The 25,055-nt window shown below is 32.0% G+C and overlaps 4 protein-coding genes across 4 annotated transcripts; 1 reads left to right on the forward strand and 3 right to left on the reverse strand.

Annotated features, from left to right (window-relative positions):
- Positions 1-2,660: 2,660 nt before the first annotated feature.
- Positions 2,661-6,916, reverse strand: HELRODRAFT_159597 (hypothetical protein; the record flags this gene model as incomplete). The annotated part of the gene is made up of 12 exons (XM_009011474.1): positions 2,661-2,781; positions 3,006-3,175; positions 3,429-3,518; positions 3,606-3,647; positions 3,814-3,913; positions 4,389-4,560; positions 4,803-4,918; positions 5,030-5,145; positions 5,339-5,422; positions 5,830-6,017; positions 6,182-6,675; positions 6,789-6,916. The coding sequence occupies 12 exons, from the start codon at positions 6,914-6,916 to the stop codon at positions 2,661-2,663; spliced, it is 1,821 nt and encodes a 606-aa protein (XP_009009722.1).
- A 4,064-nt stretch (positions 6,917-10,980) lies between these two features.
- HELRODRAFT_159598 (hypothetical protein) lies at positions 10,981-13,339 on the forward strand (the record flags this gene model as incomplete). The annotated part of the gene is made up of 3 exons (XM_009011475.1): positions 10,981-11,106; positions 11,813-12,304; positions 13,223-13,339. The coding sequence occupies 3 exons, from the start codon at positions 10,981-10,983 to the stop codon at positions 13,337-13,339; spliced, it is 735 nt and encodes a 244-aa protein (XP_009009723.1).
- A 385-nt stretch (positions 13,340-13,724) lies between these two features.
- On the reverse strand, positions 13,725-19,578 carry HELRODRAFT_188065 (hypothetical protein; the record flags this gene model as incomplete). Its single annotated transcript, XM_009011476.1, has 13 exons — positions 13,725-14,528; positions 14,822-14,923; positions 15,233-15,352; positions 15,577-15,753; positions 16,123-16,245; positions 16,548-16,688; positions 16,859-16,993; positions 17,135-17,186; positions 17,615-17,734; positions 17,867-18,014; positions 18,256-18,462; positions 18,589-18,694; positions 19,533-19,578. 13 exons carry the CDS (start codon positions 19,576-19,578, stop codon positions 14,434-14,436), a joined length of 1,572 nt encoding a protein of 523 aa, XP_009009724.1. The 3' UTR covers positions 13,725-14,433.
- A 129-nt stretch (positions 19,579-19,707) lies between these two features.
- HELRODRAFT_159600 (hypothetical protein) lies at positions 19,708-22,890 on the reverse strand (the record flags this gene model as incomplete). Its single annotated transcript, XM_009011477.1, has 6 exons — positions 19,708-19,926; positions 20,386-20,482; positions 21,091-21,217; positions 21,529-21,664; positions 22,250-22,315; positions 22,621-22,890. 6 exons carry the CDS (start codon positions 22,888-22,890, stop codon positions 19,708-19,710), a joined length of 915 nt encoding a protein of 304 aa, XP_009009725.1.
- Between the last annotated feature and the right edge of the window lie 2,165 nt (positions 22,891-25,055).

Below are 25,055 nucleotides of genomic sequence, written 5' to 3' on the forward strand. Positions count from 1 at the left end.
TTCATTAAATATCAAAAACAATGATGAAACAACAAAATTGCAAACATGATTGATTGAATGAGTGTTTGATTGATCAATTGAGACCACAATACACACAAGCACACATTCACACGCACATTCACACACAGACACACACACACACACACAGAGGAAAATAATGCAATCAAATAATTGGCATTCAACAAACTATAAATTATGGATAATTAAATTGTGGAATTACAAACTTTCAGAATGGTGTTTACTAGTAACAACGACAACTCATGCTTCTCGTCGAAGAACAGCGAGCATAGCAGGTAACCTATTTAAAATAATCGACTGATGCTATTAATAATGATCTAAAAAAAACAGATAAAATAAGTCAAAAAAACTTAAAGAAATACTTTTTGATAAAAATTTAATTTTCAAGAAAAAAAATCTAACAGAAAACGTAGAATAGAAAACATAGAAAACGTAGAATAGCAAATTTATTTCTTAGCAAACGACCATCAGCGTAAATGAAATAATTAATTCCTCCACTGACCAGTTCGTTTCGTGATGGTAGCTCCCTGCTGGGCCAGGTTGATGGCATGAATGTATGCAAATGAGACGTCGTATCCGAGCAAGTGGCAGTACATTAACTCCACCAAACACTCTCTCATAATTTTCTAGTATAAATTTGCAGGTGATCAGTGTTCTTACTCTTATTAATTAGTATTTTGATTCTTATTTTGATAGAATTTTATTTTATTATTCAAGTTTTTAATCTGTGATCGTTATTAACTTTTACAGTTTTAAGATAGTCTTTTATACATAGCTTATTAATTTTTTTTTAAATCATGCATTGTGAAATCTAAATAAACTAAAAATTAAGAATCAATTCATTAAATTAAATTAATTTATAAACTAATCAAATACTAATTAATCATAAATTCTTAATACATAACTAATTAGTAAATTAATTAATTACCAATGAAAGGCTAGGCTGGGATAGTTTTTGTTTGAGGTATTTAATCTCTTTGGTGATGAGTTCTTTCTCTTCCTAAGTGGGTGTAATGTTTTTTTAAGTTTAGATTTTAAAAAGATTTAGATAAAAACAATGTAATATTATAAAATGAAAACATCAAATCAAAAGTTTTTCACTGCATTTAAAAAAAATTTTATTAATACTTATTTATAGTTTATTTAACTAAACTAAATAATTCTAATAGTATTACTACCGTAATCTTAATCTGTAATTTACGTTATTAAAAATTGAATTAAGTAATAAATACAGTAATACAATAGACAGTGATATTTATTGGCCCATGGCATGCCTCTAATTTAATTTGCTTACAGGCTAATCATTAATTTAGCATTAACATTAATAAATAAAAATTATAAAATTGAACTTAAAAATTTCTAAAATTAAAATAAATAATTTATTTCAAAAGTTACATTTTTGTTCCTCAGTTGTGAGAATTTGTGGAAAAACCTAACGAAGTTACTACTGGATTCTGAAATCTGATTAGAATTGAAATTTCCCAACTGGCCACTAAAGAAAGTGGGTATTGCAGAAAAACCTTTCTGCAACATTCGGCCCAGACGATAAATAATTAAGAATTCCGAACGAACGTTTATATTTTTATTTTTTACGTTATGTTATTGATCAAATTTTTTATTTTAGGCAATTGTTCTAAGTTAACTTTTCAATTGTAAATACGATAAATCTAATAGCTACATAAACATTTAAAAACTTGATTGTTTTAAATTGAAGAACAGAATGGGTTTGTATAGATAGGCTATATATACCAATATATATATATATATATATATTTATTTATTTATTTATAATAATACATACATGTACGTGTTCGTGCCTGTTATAAAAGTATAAAGATTGTATGAAAATAAGCATATTGCGCTAGAATGTCATTAGCATGCGGGGCTAGCATATTTTCTGCTAATGAATAAATAATTAAGTGCTCTGAAATGGTCATTAGCATATCATGAATACGTACCTTCAATCCATCGAAATCTACCTTTGATACAATGCCCCTTAGTATGGTCCATATATACTTGAAATATGACGGCTATACCTAGAATACTTACTTAGGTATGAGCTGCTGTAATTTGAAACTGAATTTGGATCAGTTTGGTAGTTAAAGTGATGAAACAATGGTTAAAACACTTCTTTTTTCTTTGCAACGAATCAGTTCGATCGTAAAACGATTTCCGTTCACACTATGCTGAAGATAAGCAGAAATTGACATAAGCTGTGAAGTTGATATATCCAAAGCAAGTGCGGTAAAAGTATTTTCATGACTTTCAACTAACTGCAGGGCAGGCGTCACTCTTACATAACAAATGAATAAGGCATGAAACACTCCTTACCTACTTGAATTTAATGTTACGTATTCGTATGGAATACTAGAAGGCATAGGGAGGTGGCGTCGTAGCCTAATTGTAGCCTAATTAAATGTATTATACATACAGGTAATACAACACGCATTCTGAATATATGGATAGTGTGGGAAAGCAAGTTTATTGAAGTTACAAACACGTTATACTCGTAACAGAATACAAAAAATGCATTAGCAAATAAAAGATGCGTTCAATTCAACAGAAAAATAATTTGGCACATAAAACCGACCATGCATAGAACGATATGAAAAATCAAATTAACGAACAATGAAAATAGCAAATCAGATCTCAATGTTGGCTGTTGTTCTGATGTCTGTTTGGTATTCTGAAATTATTCGTTTGAAGTCGTCGTTGTCTTGCCATGCCATATTAGAAATTATTTCAATTTCTTTCGAGATGTTTCTTGGAATTGAAAAAAAATTCATTCATTATGAAAATTGCACAAATTGAACCTAGTTTAAAGCAACATTTTCCCCCTCATGAGGTTGTGATTGACTGAAAACTTCACGAAGAATTTGTTAACAGATTAACTGGAAAGGATAGCAATAGTATAAAATTTACAACTTAAGAGACACAGTGTGTAAAAACTGAATGACACTGCAGTTATTTTTATATTAAAAACTTACCGATTTTGCTCTAAAGTGTTCTCAATGAAATGATTTTTTTCATTCAATAATTTTTTCAAGTCCTCAACCTCTCTCTCATATCTTGAATTTTCGGTTTTTAATTGTTCGTTTTTATTTTTGATCTTCCTACTAACTTTATCGAACGTTCTTTTTTTCTTCAAGAGGTTCTCCTGGGTTTAATATAACAAATATAATTTACACAGACGAGTAGAAATAATTACTTATGTGCAATGCAAGCACACATTCCATCAAATAAGCAACAATTAATTATAAAACCAGCAGAACTTTGGTTTGCTAAACTGGATCGCTGAAACAAAAACAAACTAAATCAGTAATCAACGTGGCACGCTTTCTTTAAAGTTTCATCAGTATCAAAATCAAACATTTGAATGCAAAACAAAGTTCGTCTTTGCCCACACTTACTTTCAAATTACTTTTCGCCTTTTTAAGCGAATTAATTTGGCTGTCCATCACATCCTTCAAAGCATGCTCATTATCAACATAATCTTTCACCTTAGTATCAAAAAGTATTACGAATAAACTGCTAAGGTTAAACAAAAATGAAACAAAAGTATATAAACTAATGGCCAACCAACCGACCAGAACTTTGAACTTGTCACGCTCCAATGCAGTTAGTTGGGCCTTCAAATATTAGGCATGTATGCAGTGTTTAATAGTTGTTAATGGTAATATAATAATCATAATGACCTTTCACGATATAAACACATGACAAAAGTTGCCCAAAGCAATCAAGAAATTTGTATAGCAATACATATAATGAATTTAATGTGCCAAAAGTTAAACTAACGGTGTTTAGTAGATCGACGAGCAAATTTTTAAATTTATTTTGATTGTCGAATCGTTTCCTGTCATGTAGTCTCATCGATTTCAACACTGATTTTGTTTTTCTGGAAGATTGTTAAAACAAATTTCAAATTGTGACACTCGTCGCAAAAAAACTATTATTGCTAATTATAAAAACTAATGAAACTACTTTTGATTGCTGAAAAACTTCTTGTTAAGGGCATTGACGTTGCTAACTTCTTCAACTAAAATTTCGTTTTCTTTTTTAAGCTGCTCTTTTTCAAGTTGCAACTCCTAATGAAGATAAATAAAAACACATAGAATGATAACATCCGATGTGGCGTGAATTTATCTGAAACAAAAAAGAATTTTGCCTTTATTTTGGACTCAAGTTTCGCAGCATCCTGAAGGAATGAGGACTTTTCAACTTCAAGTTGTCTACAAAAATAATTGAGAAACGTTGAAATTCTAACAACCACCCAGTGACTGTTTATAATATTAATATCGTATCATCATACTCGTCATCATCATCATCACCAATATCATTGTCATCATTATTATTATTATGATTATACTAACTCTTTAACTATTCTGATAGTTTCAATATGCTCATTATGTGATACATACGTAGTGACGACATCATCATATTTCTTACTCAGCTCTGTCAACTTCTTCAATAACTGTTTGTTATCATGTGATAATGTCTCTTGTGCCTTCGATGACGACGATAGCTTGCTCTTCAAATCTAAAACTAGACAATCAAATTATGAATAAAAGCGTATGAGCAATTATGAAAATTACTCTTGAAAATTTTATTCACGATTTGGATTGCGGACAAAATAAGTTGATGAGGAAGTTGGAAAACTTGAAAAAGAAATGCAACAATCCGATAAAAAAAAATATCCTTCTTAAATTTACAAACAAGTAAACATACATAGTTGCATGTGAAAATGAAACAATGTTTCAGATCAAATCAAACACGTGAAATATTACTCTTTTCATTAGCTTCAGCGATAATTTTTTGTTCCTTCTGCTTTAGAAGACTCAACTGCATCAGCAGCAGCTCATTCTCCTCCAAGACCAAAGAGCACTGCTTTCTTAATTCTTTCCTCAATTATTTAAAAAAGAATAAATTAAATAATAATCATTTTTATTATAAGAATAATTATAATTATTATTCTAATTAATTAATTAATTAAATTTAAACAGAAATAATTTACTGTTGATTCATGGAAATATTCTCATCGGCATTGTTAGACTGCTCAATCTGAATGTGCAATCTTTCATTCTCTGTTATGATTTCTCCTAGATCAGCTCTAAATGAGTTCAGTTCTTCCTTTTAAATTGAAACGAACTGATAGATGCTATTTAAATATTAAAATCGGTAAATACAATTAAGTTTAGAGAATTAATTTTATAAATAATTACAATTCACTATTAAAATTTTCAAAGTCATCAACAACGAACACAGAGTGAACGCACACACTGGAAACCAGGCATATCACACACATTGTTTGAACGTGAATCACCTTATGACGGTTGATGATGTCATCTTTCTCCTTCAGCTGTTCATCATAAGCTAGTAACAATGGCACTAGCTGTTTTGTGTTTATCTGGTCATAATTTGTTTGTAGTTTTTGTTCAGGTTATCAAAATATTTATATTTAATTTTATAATTACGTTAATTCGTTTTATTATTATTATAACTGTTATTAGTAGTAAAAGCGGTGGTTAAATCTATCTAATGTACATATCTAAACTTTCAAATGGAAGGTTTACAGAATTAAATGCATTTAAAATAATTTAATAGCCAAAAACAAAAAATATGGCAAAAAGTATTGTCACTTAATAAATACATCATACATATCTTATACAATAATTAAAATGTAAGAATCCATACAAACTTGTAAAAATAACAATAGAAAAACGTGTTTTACACAACACCCTAACAAAAAAATTTACAAAAATGAAAAATGTCATAAGAAAAATTCCTAAAATAATGAACAACCACATAACACACCAGCCATTTTGGTTTTGGGCCTTTCAGAGGCAACCCATCACCATCATTAATATCTACAGAGTCACCAGCACAATGGTCGCCTTCACCATAATTTTTATTTGAATGCATCGGTGTGTACTTTCTTTGGTATCGATCGAGTTGGACGTTTAGTTTGTGGATTAGAAACTTCAATTTCTTTATTTCATCATCTGGCAAAGTTGGTAGAACATGGAAACATAATTATAATAAAATTTTCATATAAATTTGTTTGATTTAATAGTAATTCAAAATAAATGACTAAACAATTTGTATAATTGACCAAGTGGGAATGAGCTAAAAAGTGAAGAAATAAAATTAATAAATTAAATGATACCTCTACTTGAATCCGATTTTAATGTCATTTTCCCATCTTCATCATCGTCGTCGTCATAATGCACTTTTTTGGCAGGAAGGCTTTTTTTTTTCAAATTGGTATCATAATTTTTTGTGATATTTTTATTCACTAGATCATTGATGCCATCCTCATCATTTATAACATTACCATTAGTTTCGTTTAGCACTTTATCAAATTTGTTATCATCAACATCAGTTTCGTGAACTGGTTGTTTGAATGATGATGATAAAGATTTTGGCACAATCACGTCATCTTCATGGAGATTATCACTTTTAAAATTTTTATCTTTATTCAAATTACTCTCTAGAGCATCATTGAATTTATTATTTATCTGATCGTTAAAATTTGATTTGATATTTTTGTTATTTTTTTCCAAAATGTCATCGATGTCGTGGTGGGGTGGAGATGCAAATGTTGCCGATGTAGATTTCTCATGAGTCCTTGTCTGGGTTATTATCAATTCTCCTGTATAACTATTACAAAAAAAAAATTAATAATTTTCCTCCCAACAATAAATTTCAAACATTAGTGGATGAAAAGTTTAAATCCTGTTGAGAACAAGATCGAAAAATGTTTTTCTACATACGGTTCTGAAGGCCTGGCATTTTGATACTCAATTAAACTGGAGTCTGTGTCATCAGGAGATATGGGTTTAGGTAATTCAGGAAAGATTTGTGGAAGAGTTGTTCCACCATAATATTTATCAACTGCCATTTTGGAAATAGATGCAGACGTCATTGGCACCGTTGTTGCAACAGCTGATCTTGCCAGAGACAAAACTGGACTTTTATTAGATGGCTTTTAGTGTTATCATGTGAAATTAATCATAATTTTAAAAAAATTGGGCCATATTAGCAAATAAAAACATAAATAAAGTGTCAAATATTTTAAAATTATAATCTCATGTAATTGTAATACTAAACATTAAATTATCAAACAATAATTGTTCCATTGAAATGAAAAAGAGTCCTTAGTTAGTCCTTAGTAACGTTAAATTTAAACCGTTAAAATGTGATTGCTTGTGCATTTAATTAAACTGAAATTTTTTAAATCTTTTAACGTTGATGAACAACAATTAAACTAACTTTGAAGTCGTTTAAAACTTTACTGAACATAATAATTCTTACGGAACGCTGCAGTAAAATATAGAAATGAACAGAAAAAAAAATTTATTACATAATTAGAGTCGAATTTACTTTTAGACTTAACAAGAAAAAAAAGCAAAAATTAAAAAATCTTCTTTCTTTGCTTGAGAGACTCGTGAAAATCACTTATAATCCTTAGAATCAGAATATAAAGATTTTTAATGACACCAATGAATAATATTTTGTCAATTGAGCCGCAAATACTGTACAGTTTGACGATTTTAAGATTTATAAACTTCATATTTTGAGTAATGGCATTTTTATTGGCATAAAAATAAGTTATTCTCATTTACTCAGTAACTTGCAATGTAACTTTGAACCAATCCAATTCTAAGAAAGTTGAAAACCAGTCTATTGTCCAATATTACAGAACATTTGGAAAAATGAACTTGTTTTATTTCAATTTTTAACGAAATTGAACTCAGTATAAACCTCATGAACTACATACTTTGGATACATAAGATAAGCCAAACATCATGTCAGTGGCGTCACTAGGGTTGGTGTCACCCGGTGCGGTAACTCATGGTGTCACCCCACTCATGACACCCCATAGACATACAGCATTCTTAGCAAAATTTATAAACACGAACCAGTTAAATGTGCTCGGCCGCGGCGCTTAATAATTCGGACGTCGAATTTGAATGGTATAAATGTCGAATACAAAAATGATTTGAACGAAAAAAATTTTATTCATAATACATTTCTGGGCGCTGGGCGGGTTAGGCTGAATTAATGATAAGAATAATTTTATGGAGGGACATAAAAACAAATACAGTGATATTTTGGTGTCACCCCCTGTGAGGGTGTCACCCGGTGCGGTCCGCACCCCCCGCACCCCCCTAGTGACGCCACTGCATCATGTAAACAATAGTTCTGCTTACATTCACAGAATGGTCAATTAAAGCTGGAATATATGATATATATTTTACGATACGTGCAGATGGGGCATGTAGCATGTAGATGGTTATCAGAATAGAAAGTAAAAGCCCTCATTCATTTACAGGAACATGTGACTTCAACTAAAAAATGGCGAAAAAATAAATTTCATATCTCAAAGCTACTGATGTCAATTGCGCTGTTATCTGGTTCGAAAGCAAAGATAAACCAAATTGATATGTAGCCAAGTCCAAGTGGAATTTGAAACAGTAAACACGTTTACAAGTTTGTTTAAGACTTTCGATACAAGCGGGGTTAAAGTGCAATTGAAATGAACCGTGCATAATTCCCTGTTTATCATAACTGCTTAACTGCTTAAATCAGTCGAAAAATGATATCCTAAGTTTTCGTGAACAAGTTAATTTTTCAAAAATAGTTGTGATGACAACTAAGTTTATGAAAAAGCACATATCATAAATAATACCTACGTTTTGCCTGAAGTAAATCTGTAAATCATTTTTTACTGTCATTCTATATTCCTTTCATAATTACATCATCTTTTATAATTACATCCTACGTGCCAACGGTCGTACTATCAGATTATAAAAAAAAACTCAAATTAGTAGGTAGAATTAACAAGATATATAAACATATCAGATTGTATTTTTAGATATCAATAATAAACTGCCTTCGTTATTTCTGTATGTGCTGTAACTTTCTCTTGTATGACAGATCAGATCATCAGTCTTAATTCATTGAACGTAATAATATATATAATATAACATAATATATATATTATGATATATCTATAATATAACAGGAGTGGGCAAACTACTACCACCCAGAAGCTATTTATTTTATGCGGCCTGCGTGAGGCCTTGTGCGCTAAAAAAGGTTGTCAGCCAGATATTATGACCAGAAAAGGAACCACAAATCTTGAAAAAATTCTCACCCGGGTTAAAAAAATTTGCTATTTAAGTACACATGCGGCCCATAAAGGTAAAATAGTTCTCAATGCAGCAAAAAGTTTGCCCATCCCTGCCATATAGCATTCAATGTATCGACTTTAACTATTTTTCAACTTGAAATTTCGTTTTGGACATGGAAATATTTGATGTAAAACCAAAATCACTTAAATAACGTTCATTTCATTTAATTTCAATTTTAATGACAAGCCAATGTTTATGTAAAACGTACTTACGTATTAGTTCAATGTTTACGAATACGTATAAAAAATTTTATGTATGGACCATCAGATTTTGTGCTTGAAATAATGATTAAAATAATGATTTAAATGCATTTAAATGAATGTAAGAAAAAGTGATTTAGTGCGGCTGTCACTCTTCATGTGATTCGTTACTGCAACTGCTATTGTGTTTGTTTGTGTGTCTGTGTTAGTGTGTGAGTGTGTGTGTGAGTGTGTGTGTGTTTGTGTGTGAGTGTGTGTTTGTGTGTGAGTGTGTGTTTGTGTGTGAGTGTGTGTTTGAGTGTGTATGTATGAGTGTGTGTTTGAGTGTGTGTGTGTGAGTGAGTGTGTGTGAGTGTGTGTGGGTTTGTGTGTTTACCGAAGCCGTATAACAATGAAAATACATTCCAATAAATACAATAAAGTTTTTCCTCAAAAAAACAGTAATTTGTGAACAAGTAAACAAAAAAATTTGTAAATTATTTTACGCGATGAATAGATGAATAGATAAATAAATTTAAAATAATTTCATAAGAGATAAATCTCAATAATATAATTTTTCGACAGCCTGATCACAGTGGTATCCTCATTTTCATAATCTGTACACAATTTTAAACGGGCGCTCTACAAATGTTTGCTTGCATACGTGTATCACACACAAGAGCTTTTTCATTTTGTCTAGAGCAGAGTTGTAGCCAGGGTGAGGCTTTAGGGTAGAAGCCCTTCCACAGTAGAAATTTTGCTAGGGCAGATTAAATTTAATAAATTATCTATGTAAATTAATTGATTTTCGATTTGACTGCTTAATAAATTATCTATGTAAATTGATTGATTTTCGATTTGACATTACTGCAGCCGCTTAAAAAACAGCACTTTGTTGCAAAATTGTTAAAAATACAAGTGAACATACAATGTGTGCAAAAAATGGTCGTCATCATTCTTAATAAAAATTTATAGGCACTCGTCTAGAGTATATCATACCGCTATTATTTTGTATTTATACGCACAAAAATACGCATACGCACGCATGAACATGCAAACATACACATACAAACACCTATGCATATACACACCACAAACATAACGTAACATACATACGCACACTCGGATAGACATTCATACTGGTTATTTCACATAACCAGCACGGCGCGCATACGCACACTCGGATAGACATTCATACTGGTTATTTCACATGACCAGCACGGCGCGCATACGCAACTTAGCATATTCAGTAAATAGCTTTAATTTGCAGCACATTGTTATAAAAAAAGTTTTCGAATTGTTAGTTTACGTTTGCGTTTTGATACTGTAAATATGCTATTGATATGCTTGTTGCCCTCTTTGTTTATTATAAAATACATATTCATCCACATTGTATAAATGCACATGCACATGCACATACACAGATATATACATACACACATATATATATAATGTTTGAAGAGCGTACAAGCGTTATAGCTGAGAAAGCGTTAAATTAAATACATTACTTTGAAAGTTGTACTTAATTTTTATATAACTTTACTAATAATCAATTTAGTTAATACTTAAGTGTAATTAATTAGTGATAAATGAATTCGACTGGTTGCGGGGAGCTTGTTCAGAAGGGGGGTGATAATGAGGTAGGGCATGTTCAGATTGAGAGGTCTTACCCTTACCGGGCAGATGGCTGGATGGGATTTCTCAAACACTTTGAGGTATTTTGGATTGTTTTTTTTTACAATTTGTTTCAATTGAAATATAGCGAAAAATAAGTAGATGCATTATCATATCTAGGTGAATAACTGTATATATATTTTCAAATATATATATATATATATATAATAATTATTTTATAAAATAATAATGCTTGTGAATAAGATGTTCGCATGAATATTGTTTATAAATATTCTGTCTTCATTCTACTTCAGATAATAATAGGAGATATTTCTTATCTCAAGTCATTAGTAGTTTAAACAAATTAAACACAGTCAGTTAAGTTAGTGACAGGCATACAATGCTTATAATAATATCAATCTCTATAGCAAACAGTGTCAGATATAATGAAAGCCTGCATAGTTAAATGATCTAGCATGTTTTTTATGAGGTACAATTCAAACGCAACGACAATTACATATGTAGCAGTTGTTTAAGGATTTATTTGCGTTGCTAGGTAGTACGTAGAGTACCGTATGTAGCGTGTGTAGTAGCGTGTTTAGCGTGTGTAGCCGAGATGACATCCGTAATTTTTTTCTTTTTCTTCTGCTTCTGCCTGAATTTTTTTCCTACCAGTTGTTGCATACATGGCTTTTATGTTTAAAATGTTGACAAGTGCATGTGCACGTTTTTAGAAATTTGTAAGTGTTCTTCTTGATTGTACGTAAAAATTTATCAGTTAAACTGCATTCGAATTGTTTGAAACAGAAAAAGTTGTCTCAACTGTTAAGAAGCAAGAAAGGAATTGTTGAGAAGCACAACAAACTGAGAAGAGACGACGTTGAAAATGGAGATGTACTCATCCACTCACCAACAAGCAAACCGACTAAATATTCATTTCTATTTGGATCGGACACATCCAAGCTACAACAACAACAACAGCAGCAGCAACAACAACAAAAGGAGGCACTTAATCGTCAGCTGTCTGCTAAAAGGAAGAATAGAGATAAGAAAAAGATGACGTCATCATCGTTCTGGAGAATCTTCTCAAATTCTGTCAAACCAATTGAAAAGGACAACGACGCAGTTGATGATGAGGAGGATGAGGATGTTGATGACGATGGGGTTAATGACGATGATGTTGCCGACGATGATGATGACGTCAATGTTGTCTACTACTCCATCCTGGATGCTCCCTGCGTTGATCCACCACCCATCATCCCCATGGATTTCTTCAAGCTGTGGAGGGAAAAAAAGAAAGTTAAAACTAACAAAAACGTGTCTCAACAGCCTGTAGTAGCATGAATGATAGGTAGCAGCAGCTCCAACTGAGCCTAGCCGTAAGTAGTTGTAACTAAAATTAGCTGTAAGTTGCCCTGCATATAAATGGATACCTTTTTGAAGCAGCATTTTATCTACAAAACATTTTAAAGTAGGTACGTTTTTGAAATTGGTGTCTGACATTTTTTCAAGGATATATATTTTAGGGTGCATCAAATATTTTCAGATTATTTTTATACATCTTTCGACATTTTAATTTCCAATTTGTGATTTTAAGACTTCAGCGGTCAAATCAATTTTAACATACGTTTCAAAATTATTTTTTTTTTAAGAAAAATTTTTACTGAGTGCGTTTTTGGTTAGTTTTGTTAATAATATATTATTAAACATTTAAAATACAAAGCACTATTTGCCGAAAATGTGGAACTATGTGGTGGTGTGTGGTGTGATGGGGTGGGGTGTGGTGTGGGGTGGTGTGGTGTCGTCTAGTGCATTATAAAGGGCGATAATAGGTTTTTGATAATTTCAAATAAAGTGAATTTTCTACCCTTCTATACTTTTTTACTTTGTCTATGGAGATATATAAGTGGAATAAATCAATGAATAACTGAAAAGTGCCTCAAAAAATTATTTTTCAAAAATTATTTACAATTTTAAAGAGGTTATTTGGAGAAATTTGAAAACATCGTTTTTAAAACGAAATTTTGTTTCGAAATGCAACTTGAATAAGTGTAACAAAATAACTTAGTAGGTATTTGTTGTGAAATCTCTCTCTTTCTCACCCTCTCTCCTTTCTCTCTTTTTTTTTCTCTTTTTCTATAATGGAATATGGATGTCGTTGTCAAACGCATCTGTCAAATTATTTTATATCACCCTCAACTTCATCCAACTCACTAGAAAAATGGCAATGATGACAACAAAGGTGTTTATGACAATGATAAGGAATGTACTGATGACGGTGATGATGACGACAATGATGACGATTACGATAATAATAATTACAATGATGATTAAGGTGATGAAATCTGCCTTATAAATGTAACCTTTGATGTTTGATGATTTTGCAATTTGTTACGCGACACTTAGTTAATTAAATTCTGTGTGTGTGTGTGTGCGCGCGCGCGCGTGTGTGTGTGCGTTTGTGTGTGTGGAGTGGAAAATAATTATTTTCTTTGCGTAATTCGCTGTTATATCGATAATTCTTTCTATCCATAAAAATGATTTTTTGTACTGAAAAATTGATGTTTATGGACACGTTAAACTTTTCACGAATCAACAACGACTGTTCACCCCAAAACGACTGCACCTCCATGATGGGCGGTTACTATTAATTTATTTTTATAGGGGTTTATGTTTGGAAGATGAAATAATTTAGCATGCTATTGCCATTTAAAACAACTTAAATAATTTCCATTAGAAATTTTTATTTTACAGACAGTTGACAGAAACAATTAATAAGCACAGTTATTAAATTAGGACAGGCAAGTTATCACGTGCAAGAAAGTTGAAGGAGATTTTTTTTATATATTGTAATTCACATTAAATTATCAACTAAATATACTATTAAAGCAATTTGAAAAAGTATATACGTTACATATCCCATGTAACTTTAACTCCAATCAGGGAATAGCTACATTCATTGCTAAAACAGTTTTAAAAAATAGAACGATGTGTAGACAGATTGTATCAAAATATTGGAAATGTCGTCGCCGTACTGGCATTGGCTTGAACTTGAACGTCACAAAAAAGTTGATTGTAAATGAAATTTAATTAAAACTCACGTATAATATCAAAATTTAATAATATAATTACATATTAAATAAGAGTAATTGTGTATAAATGTATTAAAAAATTAAAAATATATAAAAATAAACTTTATTACGCACAATATATTAAAAATAATAACTTTAACTTTACATTTACCAGAAGTTATGTCGTTAAAACTATCATTAATATTGCAGCAGGATTGTTAAAATAGGGAACTTGTGAAAATTAAAAATTGGCAATAAATATACGTATATTTAAAAAATAGATTTCATTGAATAACATAAATAACATTTTAAAATGGAAAATCAGAAAATGAAATCGGTTAGTTTGTGCTTAGATTTCTAACTCAATAACTGGCTGAAACATCGTAACGAAAATATAAGGAAGGATAGGAGAATTTTTCGGCTGCCAGTCAAATGTTCCGAACCGTCCTTTGCTGAAAATTAAAAAAAATTTTCGAATGAATAAAAAAAATTAATTTTCATATTAATTGGTGATAATTATTTAAAACATATTATTTCAGCCAAAATAAAAAGCGTAAAAATTTTGAAAAAATTCAATTTTATTGAAAAATCAAACATTCCGACAAACTAGAAAGGTTGAAAAACAAAGACATGAACATACAATTGAACAAGCAAGCATAGGCAAACGAACGAACAAACAGATAAACAAACGAACAAACAGATGAACAAACGAACAGATAAACAAACAAGCAACTAAACCACGAACCAGTCAGACAGCTGACACTACAAGCTCCTTGACTGAACAGATTGCCACACTCTGTCTTCGTTATGTTCCCACACCACGTGTATTTGTCACCGTATTCGAAGCCTTGAAAAAAATGAATCATTAATTAAAGTAATAAATTATCAGCTAAATTAATATAATTATATACGGTAACTATATACGGTAATTAATATAATTAAGAATAATTAAGTGTTATCTAACATGAAAATTCACGGATATGCATACACACATATACACCCCAATATATATATTATATATAATTCATATATATATATATATATATATATATATATATATATATATTCATATATATATATATATATTACACCACACGCAAACAGACACACACACGCACACACCGCACACGCACATCCATCACAACCCGAAACCAACCATTCGAATCTGCAGAGACCCGCATTTGTTGACATACACATGGACATGAATTTTTGAGAGTCGAATCGTAGCAGGAGAATGGAGGGAGGTTGTTGCACCAGGGCCTGCCATCGTTGCAATCTTGAAGGGGTTAGATCAGGAGGTTTGAAATTTTGTTTGTTATATAGATTGTATCTCTACTAAGATTACCTTTAAATATCAATCAAAAGTCAACTTTAAAATTTTAGACCATATTTGCGTACGTGTTTATGTGCTTGATCGTTGAAACAGAAGAGCAAGAGACAGAAATGTTAATAAAACTTCAATTCAACCAAATAAAATAATTTAAAATGTAGCGCACTAACTCGAAAAGCGTTTTGTAAGAGGAGGTGGCGAGTGAAGAGTGATGTTGATACCCTTCAGAATGGAAGGTGCCAATGAGCTGTATTGAGGGTTGCACTTGATGCAGCAGTTGTCTGCCATACTAGGACACTGGTCAGGAGTTACGAAGGAGCAGTCTATCTTGTCACCGTACTGACAGCCTGGCAAAGTTTTTGATGTGATATGTGGATGTTGTGATGTCATTGATGTGTCCTTGTTGGAACTTTGCTGTTAAACGAAGGTTATCTCGTGACGATGAAATTGTATTCAATGTTAGTTAAAAGTCATCATAGATATCAACGCCACATCGTACATCGTTCATAAACACGCGTCAAAACCACGCATCACAAAAATCGCGTTCGATTGGCGTGAAACTTTTTACATTTGATGCAGGTGACTGCATAACGGTGGATCGTCCGCTTCAACCATTACGATATTTTGTCACGCTGTAACAGTATTGAGATGCTGTCGATAAATGTCTTGGCGATCTTAAGAAGGTAGAACACTACGTTTGACGTCTAATGACTAACCGTAGAGTTGAAGGTTGAACTTGGCGCACTGCAAGCAGCAAGTATTCTCTGAATTGTAACAATTGGATGCTTTCATTTGGGATGGGTCGCTGCACCAACTCGCTCGATCGCCGTACTCGCAATCTGATGTTCATTCAAGGTAGCAAGTTTATTTCTACTGTAATTAAGCTCAGTTACAATTCTATTAAAATTGAATGTAAACTGAATTTAAAAATTTTGTTAATTCTGTTAAAAAATTTGTCTACATTGCAGAAGACAACGAGAACGAAAAGCAGCAATAAGATAAGATGGAAAGGATGAGAAAGAATAAAATAAAAGATAATTTATGGTGATCCACGCAAGAACACCCTTAAAACAAATTCTATCGAAGTAAAAAGCCACACAACTTCAAAAATCCACCGAACAAAACATTAAAAGTCACCAACTCATCATGTCGGTCATCCAGAAATTTTTGCACGTTTGGCAGCAAAGTTTCAAATCCTGGTTGTTGTAGCAGGAAGATGGCTTCAAACCCTTGCAATATTCCGGCTGCTTGTCGCCGTAAATGCACGAAGCATCGGTACTATCTGGAGGGTTGGAAAGTAAGTTTTATAAGAATGCACTTTACAAATTATTAATAGAAGAAATGAAACTATAAGCTATTGAAGTCAGCAGCAAATGACATTTAGGATTGAGAGTAAGATCGTTATTGTACTGTGGTCTGGATGGAATCGAACTAACGATACAAATTCCTCACTTTTCTTTTTGAAATATTCACAAGTGGCACAGCATTTTTTGTAGTAGTCGTTGAGGTAGCATTTGGAGAAGTCGTTGGCCATCAACTCCCAGCATTTCGTCAGTGGATCCCGCGTGTCTCCAGACAGGCAGACGTCTTTAATTGATCAACAAAGTTGCTCATTCAATAATTTAATGAACGGTTTTTAATGTTTGACAAAATTTTAATTAAATAAATTAATTAAATCAGCAACTTCAGTAAATAAATAAGAAACAACACTCCCAAAAGTTTACAAACCAGATGCGGCTGGAGCTGCAGAATCATAAACACAACTTCCCTGCTGGCACCACTGGCACGTCATAATTATTATATAATTATTATTATTATTACATAAATATTATTACATAATTATTATAAAATTATTGTTACATAATTATTGTAGAATTATTATTACACAATCACTGAACAAAAAAAAACTTGAAACTTTTGTTGTATTTATAATAAATGTAATAACGTTCTTGCTATTGCACCCTTGAAGGGGCTGAATTTCGAGGTTGAAAAATTCATGCAGCTCGTACAACAAATGTGCAATCAATAATTTCATTCATTAACTATCGTCAGCATCATGTTATTGCAAAAGAAACGGACAATAAACCATAAGTAGGAGTATTGAAATTCTTAATTTGTTTATGAATTATTTTCAAACTCGATTAAATAAAAAAAATTGTTATAAGGAACAAATAAAGGAAAGGAAGACAAAAAAACCATTCCACTTACTTTCTTATTTCCACACGTAGTGCCAGTGTAGGCTCTGTATTCAGTACTTGTGGTACACTGGCTGGTCAGAGGGTCGTAGCAGTACAATAAAGAACACATCTTCTCGTCATATATCATGCCCTTTGTTCAAAATATTCAATGACCATTCAATTTAATTCAATACTACTGAGAAAGCAAGTGTACTGCAAATGAGAATTGAAACATCAACACAAGAGTTGGAACATTTTTAATGCTCAAAAACTAGAAACCTACTCCGCAATAATAAGATTCCATGCCAAAAAAGAGCTGACACTGTACGTTGATTGGAAACTGCTGACCGGGGGGCGTGTTGGAGGGAATGTTGCTGGATGGGGTGGCGGGCTGGACCAGTGACGTCTTCAGCAGGCAGTTCCTCTCAGACCTGGTTTGCAGGGTTTCATATCGAATGTGCAAATGAAAGTTTCTTGTTATATGAACATTTGGAGTTTTTATTGTGGAAAATTTTTTTTCCATATTCTCATCAGTTTGTTTTTATAAAAATATATTATGTGTGATTAAAAATCAAACAATGATGCGCCGTTTTAAGCGTATAAGGCTCGGGTAAATGCATACTGCCAGTAAATAGAAAAATAAGTTTAACCACACGATATCATCATTTTGACCAGCCCAACACCGTACATCCCCTCATTATCGCAACTAACACAGCCTCAGAGGCGAGGTACTGCCTCATATAGTCGATAGAGCAAGCAGAGAAGTAAAATGGATGCATGAACGTCTGAGGAGTTAGCTGGCCTGGTGCCACTGACATGATGTACTGGTCTTTACTGTCACAGCTGTTATCTGATAAGACGTCATGTAAGGAGCCTAAGCTGGAGTTGTTTCGATTTGGTGTTGTTGAATTTTCTTACTAACGTTTCAACATTCTTTCACACTTATATGCATGAAAGACTTTTTATAATTTTATGTTGTCGATCGATTTCAATGAGAAAAATTACTTGTGAGCAAGTTCATGGGATGTGGTGCCCGTCGTGCCGAACTCCCCATTCTCCTGGCTGATGCTCACAGCCTGACTCGTACATATTGCCTTTATGTTGGCCAGACCTGTATGCGTGCAATTTCAATTAGGTGATGGTTTTGAGTGTTTGCAATCAAAATGAAGTTAGTCGGCAGTATTGTTTTAATTGCAGTGTGTTGATATATCAATTTTTATATAAAAATAACGAAGTCGAAAAATCCAAATTATAAAGCGCATTAAATATTTTAAACCTACAAATTAGTAACAGCGTTACTAAGAGCAACAACAAATTAGTAACATCATTAATAAGAACAACAACAAATTAGTAACATCATTAATAAGAACAACAACACCCATGTCAATTGTGAAGCTGCAAGTAAACAGCTCTGAATAAAAAAACAACAATTCATCTGATTCAACGTAGATTTATGCAAAGATACGAATACAACGTGACTTGAATGAGCAATAAATAATGTTAAGAAGAATTTGTTATGTAATAATGGATTTTACATACAATAAAAAAATACCCCCCTACCAGTGTCTATACCCCCCTACCAGGGCCATTTTCACACTCACAACTCACTGACGACTAACTCTTTTTTTTAACACTCAATTATCTCAACAAAAAATGCAATTTAGTAAAAATTAAGCACAAAATTTTTAAATTTCACATAGAAATAGTGAAAAAACAGTAAAAAGTTCATCTAGCATTTTCACAAAAAGGTTAACTAAAAAAAAAAGTGCTGACACACAACACTCCTATCAATAAATTGTCCGAAACCAAATTTTCCCGTTAAAACACACAAAAATAAAACACATAAACAAGCAATATCACTATGCGAATGTGCTAGAACAAGCTTTGCACAACCAAGTTCTAACAACAAATTGACACATTACCACTTACAACACTAACAACATTCAAACCTTGTATGAAGCGCGGCTCGCCATTGTCGAAGTTTCCAGCGAACATTGTTTTGCTGAATTAAAGTGTAATAATTAATTAATTATTTATAGATTTATTTATTTATTTATTCATTTATTCAATTGTTTATTTATTTAAAATATTAAACGCTTTCTAAGAAACTGAATTGTTTTGAGTCTATGAATATTGAAAATTGTTAATGAATGGAATTAATTTGAAATCAGAATTTTTAAAAAATGCTAAAATCACGCACTCAGTAATGAACAGGAAGTTGTCGTATTGAAGGGGCTTGTTAGCGTCCAACCAGAGGGGGAGGTTGTCGAGGGTTTTGTACGTGTCCATGGCAGGTTTCCCCTTTACGTTGATCATGCTGACGAAGGGTACTGCATCCGGTGTCTGTTGTTGTTGTTGTTGTTTGTGGTGGTGGTGATAGTTAGTCGCTGGCGATTGCTGGCCGTCTAACAACCACTAACCAACCATCCGCCAATTAAAACCAACCAACTATCTAACCAACCAATCAGCCAATCAATCAGTCAACCAACAAACCGTCGCAATAATAAGCCCATTCAATTTAATTGATATTGAATAATCAGCCTCCTTGATGTTGGAATATCGTAGATCCATCTATTAAGAAAAAATTCACAATATTTTCATTACATAAATTCGCGATTACTATATAATACTGCTACTAATAATCATGGTAGAGGAATGATAAAGATGACGATGATGATTACAGCACCGATGATATGTGCTACACTGGTGACACTGGTGATACTGTTACCACCAACAGCCAATGCTAACAACTATATGATAACAACCATAATGATGATGACCACAACTGATGACTTCACTAACAGAATTAGCAATGTTGGCATAGTAGTATCGGATTTGATTGATAGCCTGATCCTGGCGTTTGTCCATTGGTAGCGACGCACTTGTCAGATTGTACCAGCTTTTTTAGGGAGAGTATTGAAAAAACTTTTAATGAAAGTGTTCCACTCCATGAGCAATTTTTCTAAAATCAAATTCGTGTGAAGTTTTCGCGAAGTGGAATAAATTAGTAAAATTGAACTTCCTACTAAAGTAATGTAATATAATGTAATAAGTAATATCTTGAACACGCTGTGAGAACAATGTAGTTGCTGTTCATTCAAGCGAAAATTTGTTGTTTGGTTGCTTGTGAATGTGAATAGTATAATATAATTGAGTGAATAAGCACTAGGTAAACTTAAGCTGATTAGTTCAATGAGAATTTTTTTTTATTTCAAATAACTTTCGATTTAAACAGAAAACAGACGTGTCTATCTGTCTCTCATTCCATCTAGAGTTTAGTTACTATGTTTGAGAAAAATCATTTGTAAGTGTGATCACCTACAACCGACTCGACATTCTCATATTTTGTTTCATTGTTTAAAAGCGTTTTAAACTAAAAATGGTAAATTTTTTTAAAAAGATAACCCATTATTGTTAATTTATAATTGATTACTAATTAATTTTTAATAAATAAATTATTCTTTAATAGTTTTAGTAGCTGGTGATGACAACTGTGCATAGGCAAACCTCTGGTAGAGGGTGTAGTCAATCATCATGACGATCTCAGAGATGTAGGACATCTTTTGGTCCTTGGCTGAATTCAAGTAGCTTGTCAACTTTGCTGAGTTCTGTACGCTCCCAACTATGCGAGTATCTGTGACGGTGATGATAATGGTGACGATGGTGATAGTAGTGATGGTGATGAAGATGATGATGAGGAAGCAGAGGGATGTGATGAAAAGATAGAAGATCATTATGATGATGATACCATGATAGTGATGATTGGATGACCAGGAGTGTGGTAATGATGAAATGACCATGATCGTGATGATGATGAGAAGATGACCATGATGATGGTGATGATGATGATGACGATGGGATGTGATCTAGACAGCGATGATGATATTAATTAATTTACATTATTTTATTAAAAAAAAAATAACTAACAAAAAAAACTAAACTAACCTGGCGGGACTGCCAACGTATTTTGTTGGACCTCCTTTGCAGTATACTGAATGACGGATCTTTTCTTTCGCCTTCGTTTTTTGTCTGACTCTGGTTGGATGAAATACTCTTTCTCTTGGATCGTGAGCGTCCCTTGCTGTGTTTGTTTTCACATGAACACATTAGTGGTTACATTAATTACATGAATGATTACATTAATTACATGAATGATTACATCAATTACATCAATGATTACATCAATTACATTAATGATTACATCAATTACATTAATGATTACACCAGTTACATTAATGATTACATAATGATCCGGTAGGTTTAGTAATTAGACGCGCTTTTTTTACATTCGGATGAAAATAATTTTATTGTTATGAATGGCCTAACAAGAAATCAACTTGTAATAATAATAAAAAACATTAAGTTGCTTGATCCGATTTTTTTGGCTTAATCTTGCTTTATATTTTTTTGATTAAATGATTCAAAATTTTCAAAACTGTTTTACCAGAAATGTGATGTGATCGATCTTTTCATAACTTATAAAAATCTGATAAACTTATAAATATCTTTGCATCTTGATTTGTTCAATCGGATGCTATTTCATCTAAACTACTTTTCTTATCAACCGTAATAAGTTTTTCTAAAAAAAACTTTTAATTTTGTAGAGATAAAATTTAGATAAACAGACATTAATTGGATAAAATTTAAATTTCCCAAAACATCTCACAATGCTGGAGTCGGGAAATTTCAAGAAAGCCGCTCTTTTCTCTCTGTCCTGATAGGCGACAAAGTCCTGTGTATGTAAAATTGCGTTATTAGTGTCGTAAACATTGTTGCTGCTACAAATATAATTATATATGTATCAATCATCAATAGAATTTGGGAAGCCACGATGGTATGAAAGTAAAAAAACCAGCTGATAAACACTTAACAGTTTATATAAGTGCTGATGTAGAAAATTTCGCAGCGGATTGAAGTTATAAAACTTTAAATTTTTAATGGAAATAAAAGTAATCAATAAAATAATATGCGTGTAAAAAAAATAACAGTAATTTTGTAAATATTTATGAATATAAAAAATTCAATAAAAGCACTCACATTGGGTGGAAATTTAGTCCATGGGTCGAGGGTTGAGACATTGCTCTGCTTGTTTGTATCCTTTCCAAGCTTAACTTCAAAAGCACAGGGTACGAATGGGTTGAAGGTCATGTTCAACTTGACCTCAGGGTCATTGTTCACTTTTAGTTTCAGTAGGTAGTTGTTCCCGTTGTTGTTTCCATTCTGGTATTCTTCCAGTTGGAGCTGAAGTGATGCTGCGGCGTTTGTTACGATACGTTTTAGGATTTTCGATTTTATCATGTCATACATTGTTAATGAAAAATGGTTTAAAACAGGTTTTAAAAAATTACGTAAAATTAAAGAGACAACTTTTAACGATCAATCAACCAAACAACATAAAAACAATCAAAGCCCTTTTAAAAGCAGTCTAATTTCTTTCACAGGTTTAAACTAACTGACATTTAAACTAAATACGAAGGACTGTATGTAACTAGTTGGAAAAAGATTCAAAGTGTAAAACGTTTCAAGTACACCACCAGCAGAGGCAAAGCAATTGCACTCAAAATTTTTAAAGAATCATACGAAGTGAATAGTTCAAAATTAGCTCATTATTCAAAATATACTCTTCAACATACTCAAATGATGTGAAACTTTACAATAATAATAATAATTTATTACGAAAATTTCGATAAACTGACCACCATGTCCAGTATGAATCCAAGTTGCGATAATTAATATTAGCACTTCACCGAAATACCCATATAACATTATTAGACTAGCTGAGGTGTGTGGTAGGTATCAAGTAACTTAACTGGTAATAATTATTCTTTTTTTATTTTCTTATTAACTTGTTATTAAATTTTTTTCTCTAAAATAAAATTTTTAAAAATTAAAATACGTAATTACTTTTATTAAAACTTTATCTGTTAAATTTTTACTACTAATTTTAAATTTTGATTTTAAAACGTTCCGTCTGAATGATGGTGCACTCACTCACTGGCTCCAATCTATCATTTATATAAAAAAAATTGCACAAGGGTTTCGAGATCAGTGATTAATAAGTACATACATGCATTATAAATAAATCACACGAATAATTCTATTTATTTGTAAATTTATACTTAATCATACATGTACATTTAAATGTTAATTTAAATTTACTATAATTAAAACAAATTTAAACCAAAAATTCACGACGAATCATTATGACCATGATTAGAACACGATTCATGAGTAGCAGTAGTAGCTATATGTAGAAAAAGGTAAAATTAAGGATGTAAATTATTTTGAAAGTAATAATAAATAATAAAATAATAATTAATAATAAGAATAATAGTAATAATAATCAGACGACGATGACATGTACACCACGGTTATTATGTATCGAACAGCCAAACAAAGCATTGCTCATATTGTCATTCATTATAATACTTAACAGCTATTAGTAACGACGTTTAGTTACTTGTTTACTCGTTAGTATTATTCACATTTATTAATTATTATCATTATTATTCACATTATTATTACTATTATTATTATTGTTGTTGTTGTTGTTTGCTTTATTATTATTCAGTTGTTTGCATGTATGAGATTTAACGTTGTTTACGCTCGAACGTGATTCCGTATTTTAAATGAGCAAACACATACATTCACACTACACACACACACACACACACACACACACACACACACACACACACACACACACACACACACACACACGCACATACGCACACACACACACACACACATACGCACACACGCACACACACACATATATATATACATGTATATGTATCATATGTATATATATATATATATGTATATATATATATGCACATACGATTTTAGAATGTACAAATTCCAGTACATCAAGAGGTATCTTCCAGTTTTCTGCTTCCTGGACCACCATCCCCTTGTTTGGAAAGTTTTCAATTTGTAATTTGTTTTAAGCATCACTGGACTCGGGTGAAACAACATACAAACAGACATACACACACACACACACATCTGTATATACATACATACGCATATACAAACGCACACACATACATACACATGAACACACACACACACACACATATGTGAGATCAGTTCTGATGTGCGTGATCGCCCGTTTCCATCTGGCTGGCTGCCTCTCAATCAATTTCAACGTGAATTTGAAGATTTGCGATTTGAACGATGGAGCAGACGAGAATGTTTTCAATATCAAAGCCGACCTCTCGAGCAATTATCGGCGGTATGTCTGGCGAATTAGTCATGACGTCATCATGTCGTCGTCATCGTGTCGTCATAATAATTTTATTTTGCAAAAAGCATGAGGAATTGAATGATGCCTTATACGTTAATAACACGGCAGTTGAGCAATCTGTGCTTTATTCATGTGAAGGCAATTAGAAAACAACATTAGAAACCGTATCAAATACTAAAAACAATTTGTCTCATAAAAACACATAAAACCATATAAAAAAGGA

This window comes from Helobdella robusta (assembly GCF_000326865.2).
Source record: "Helobdella robusta unplaced genomic scaffold HELROscaffold_1, whole genome shotgun sequence".
NCBI classification, from domain to species: Eukaryota; Metazoa; Annelida; class Clitellata; order Rhynchobdellida; family Glossiphoniidae; genus Helobdella; species Helobdella robusta.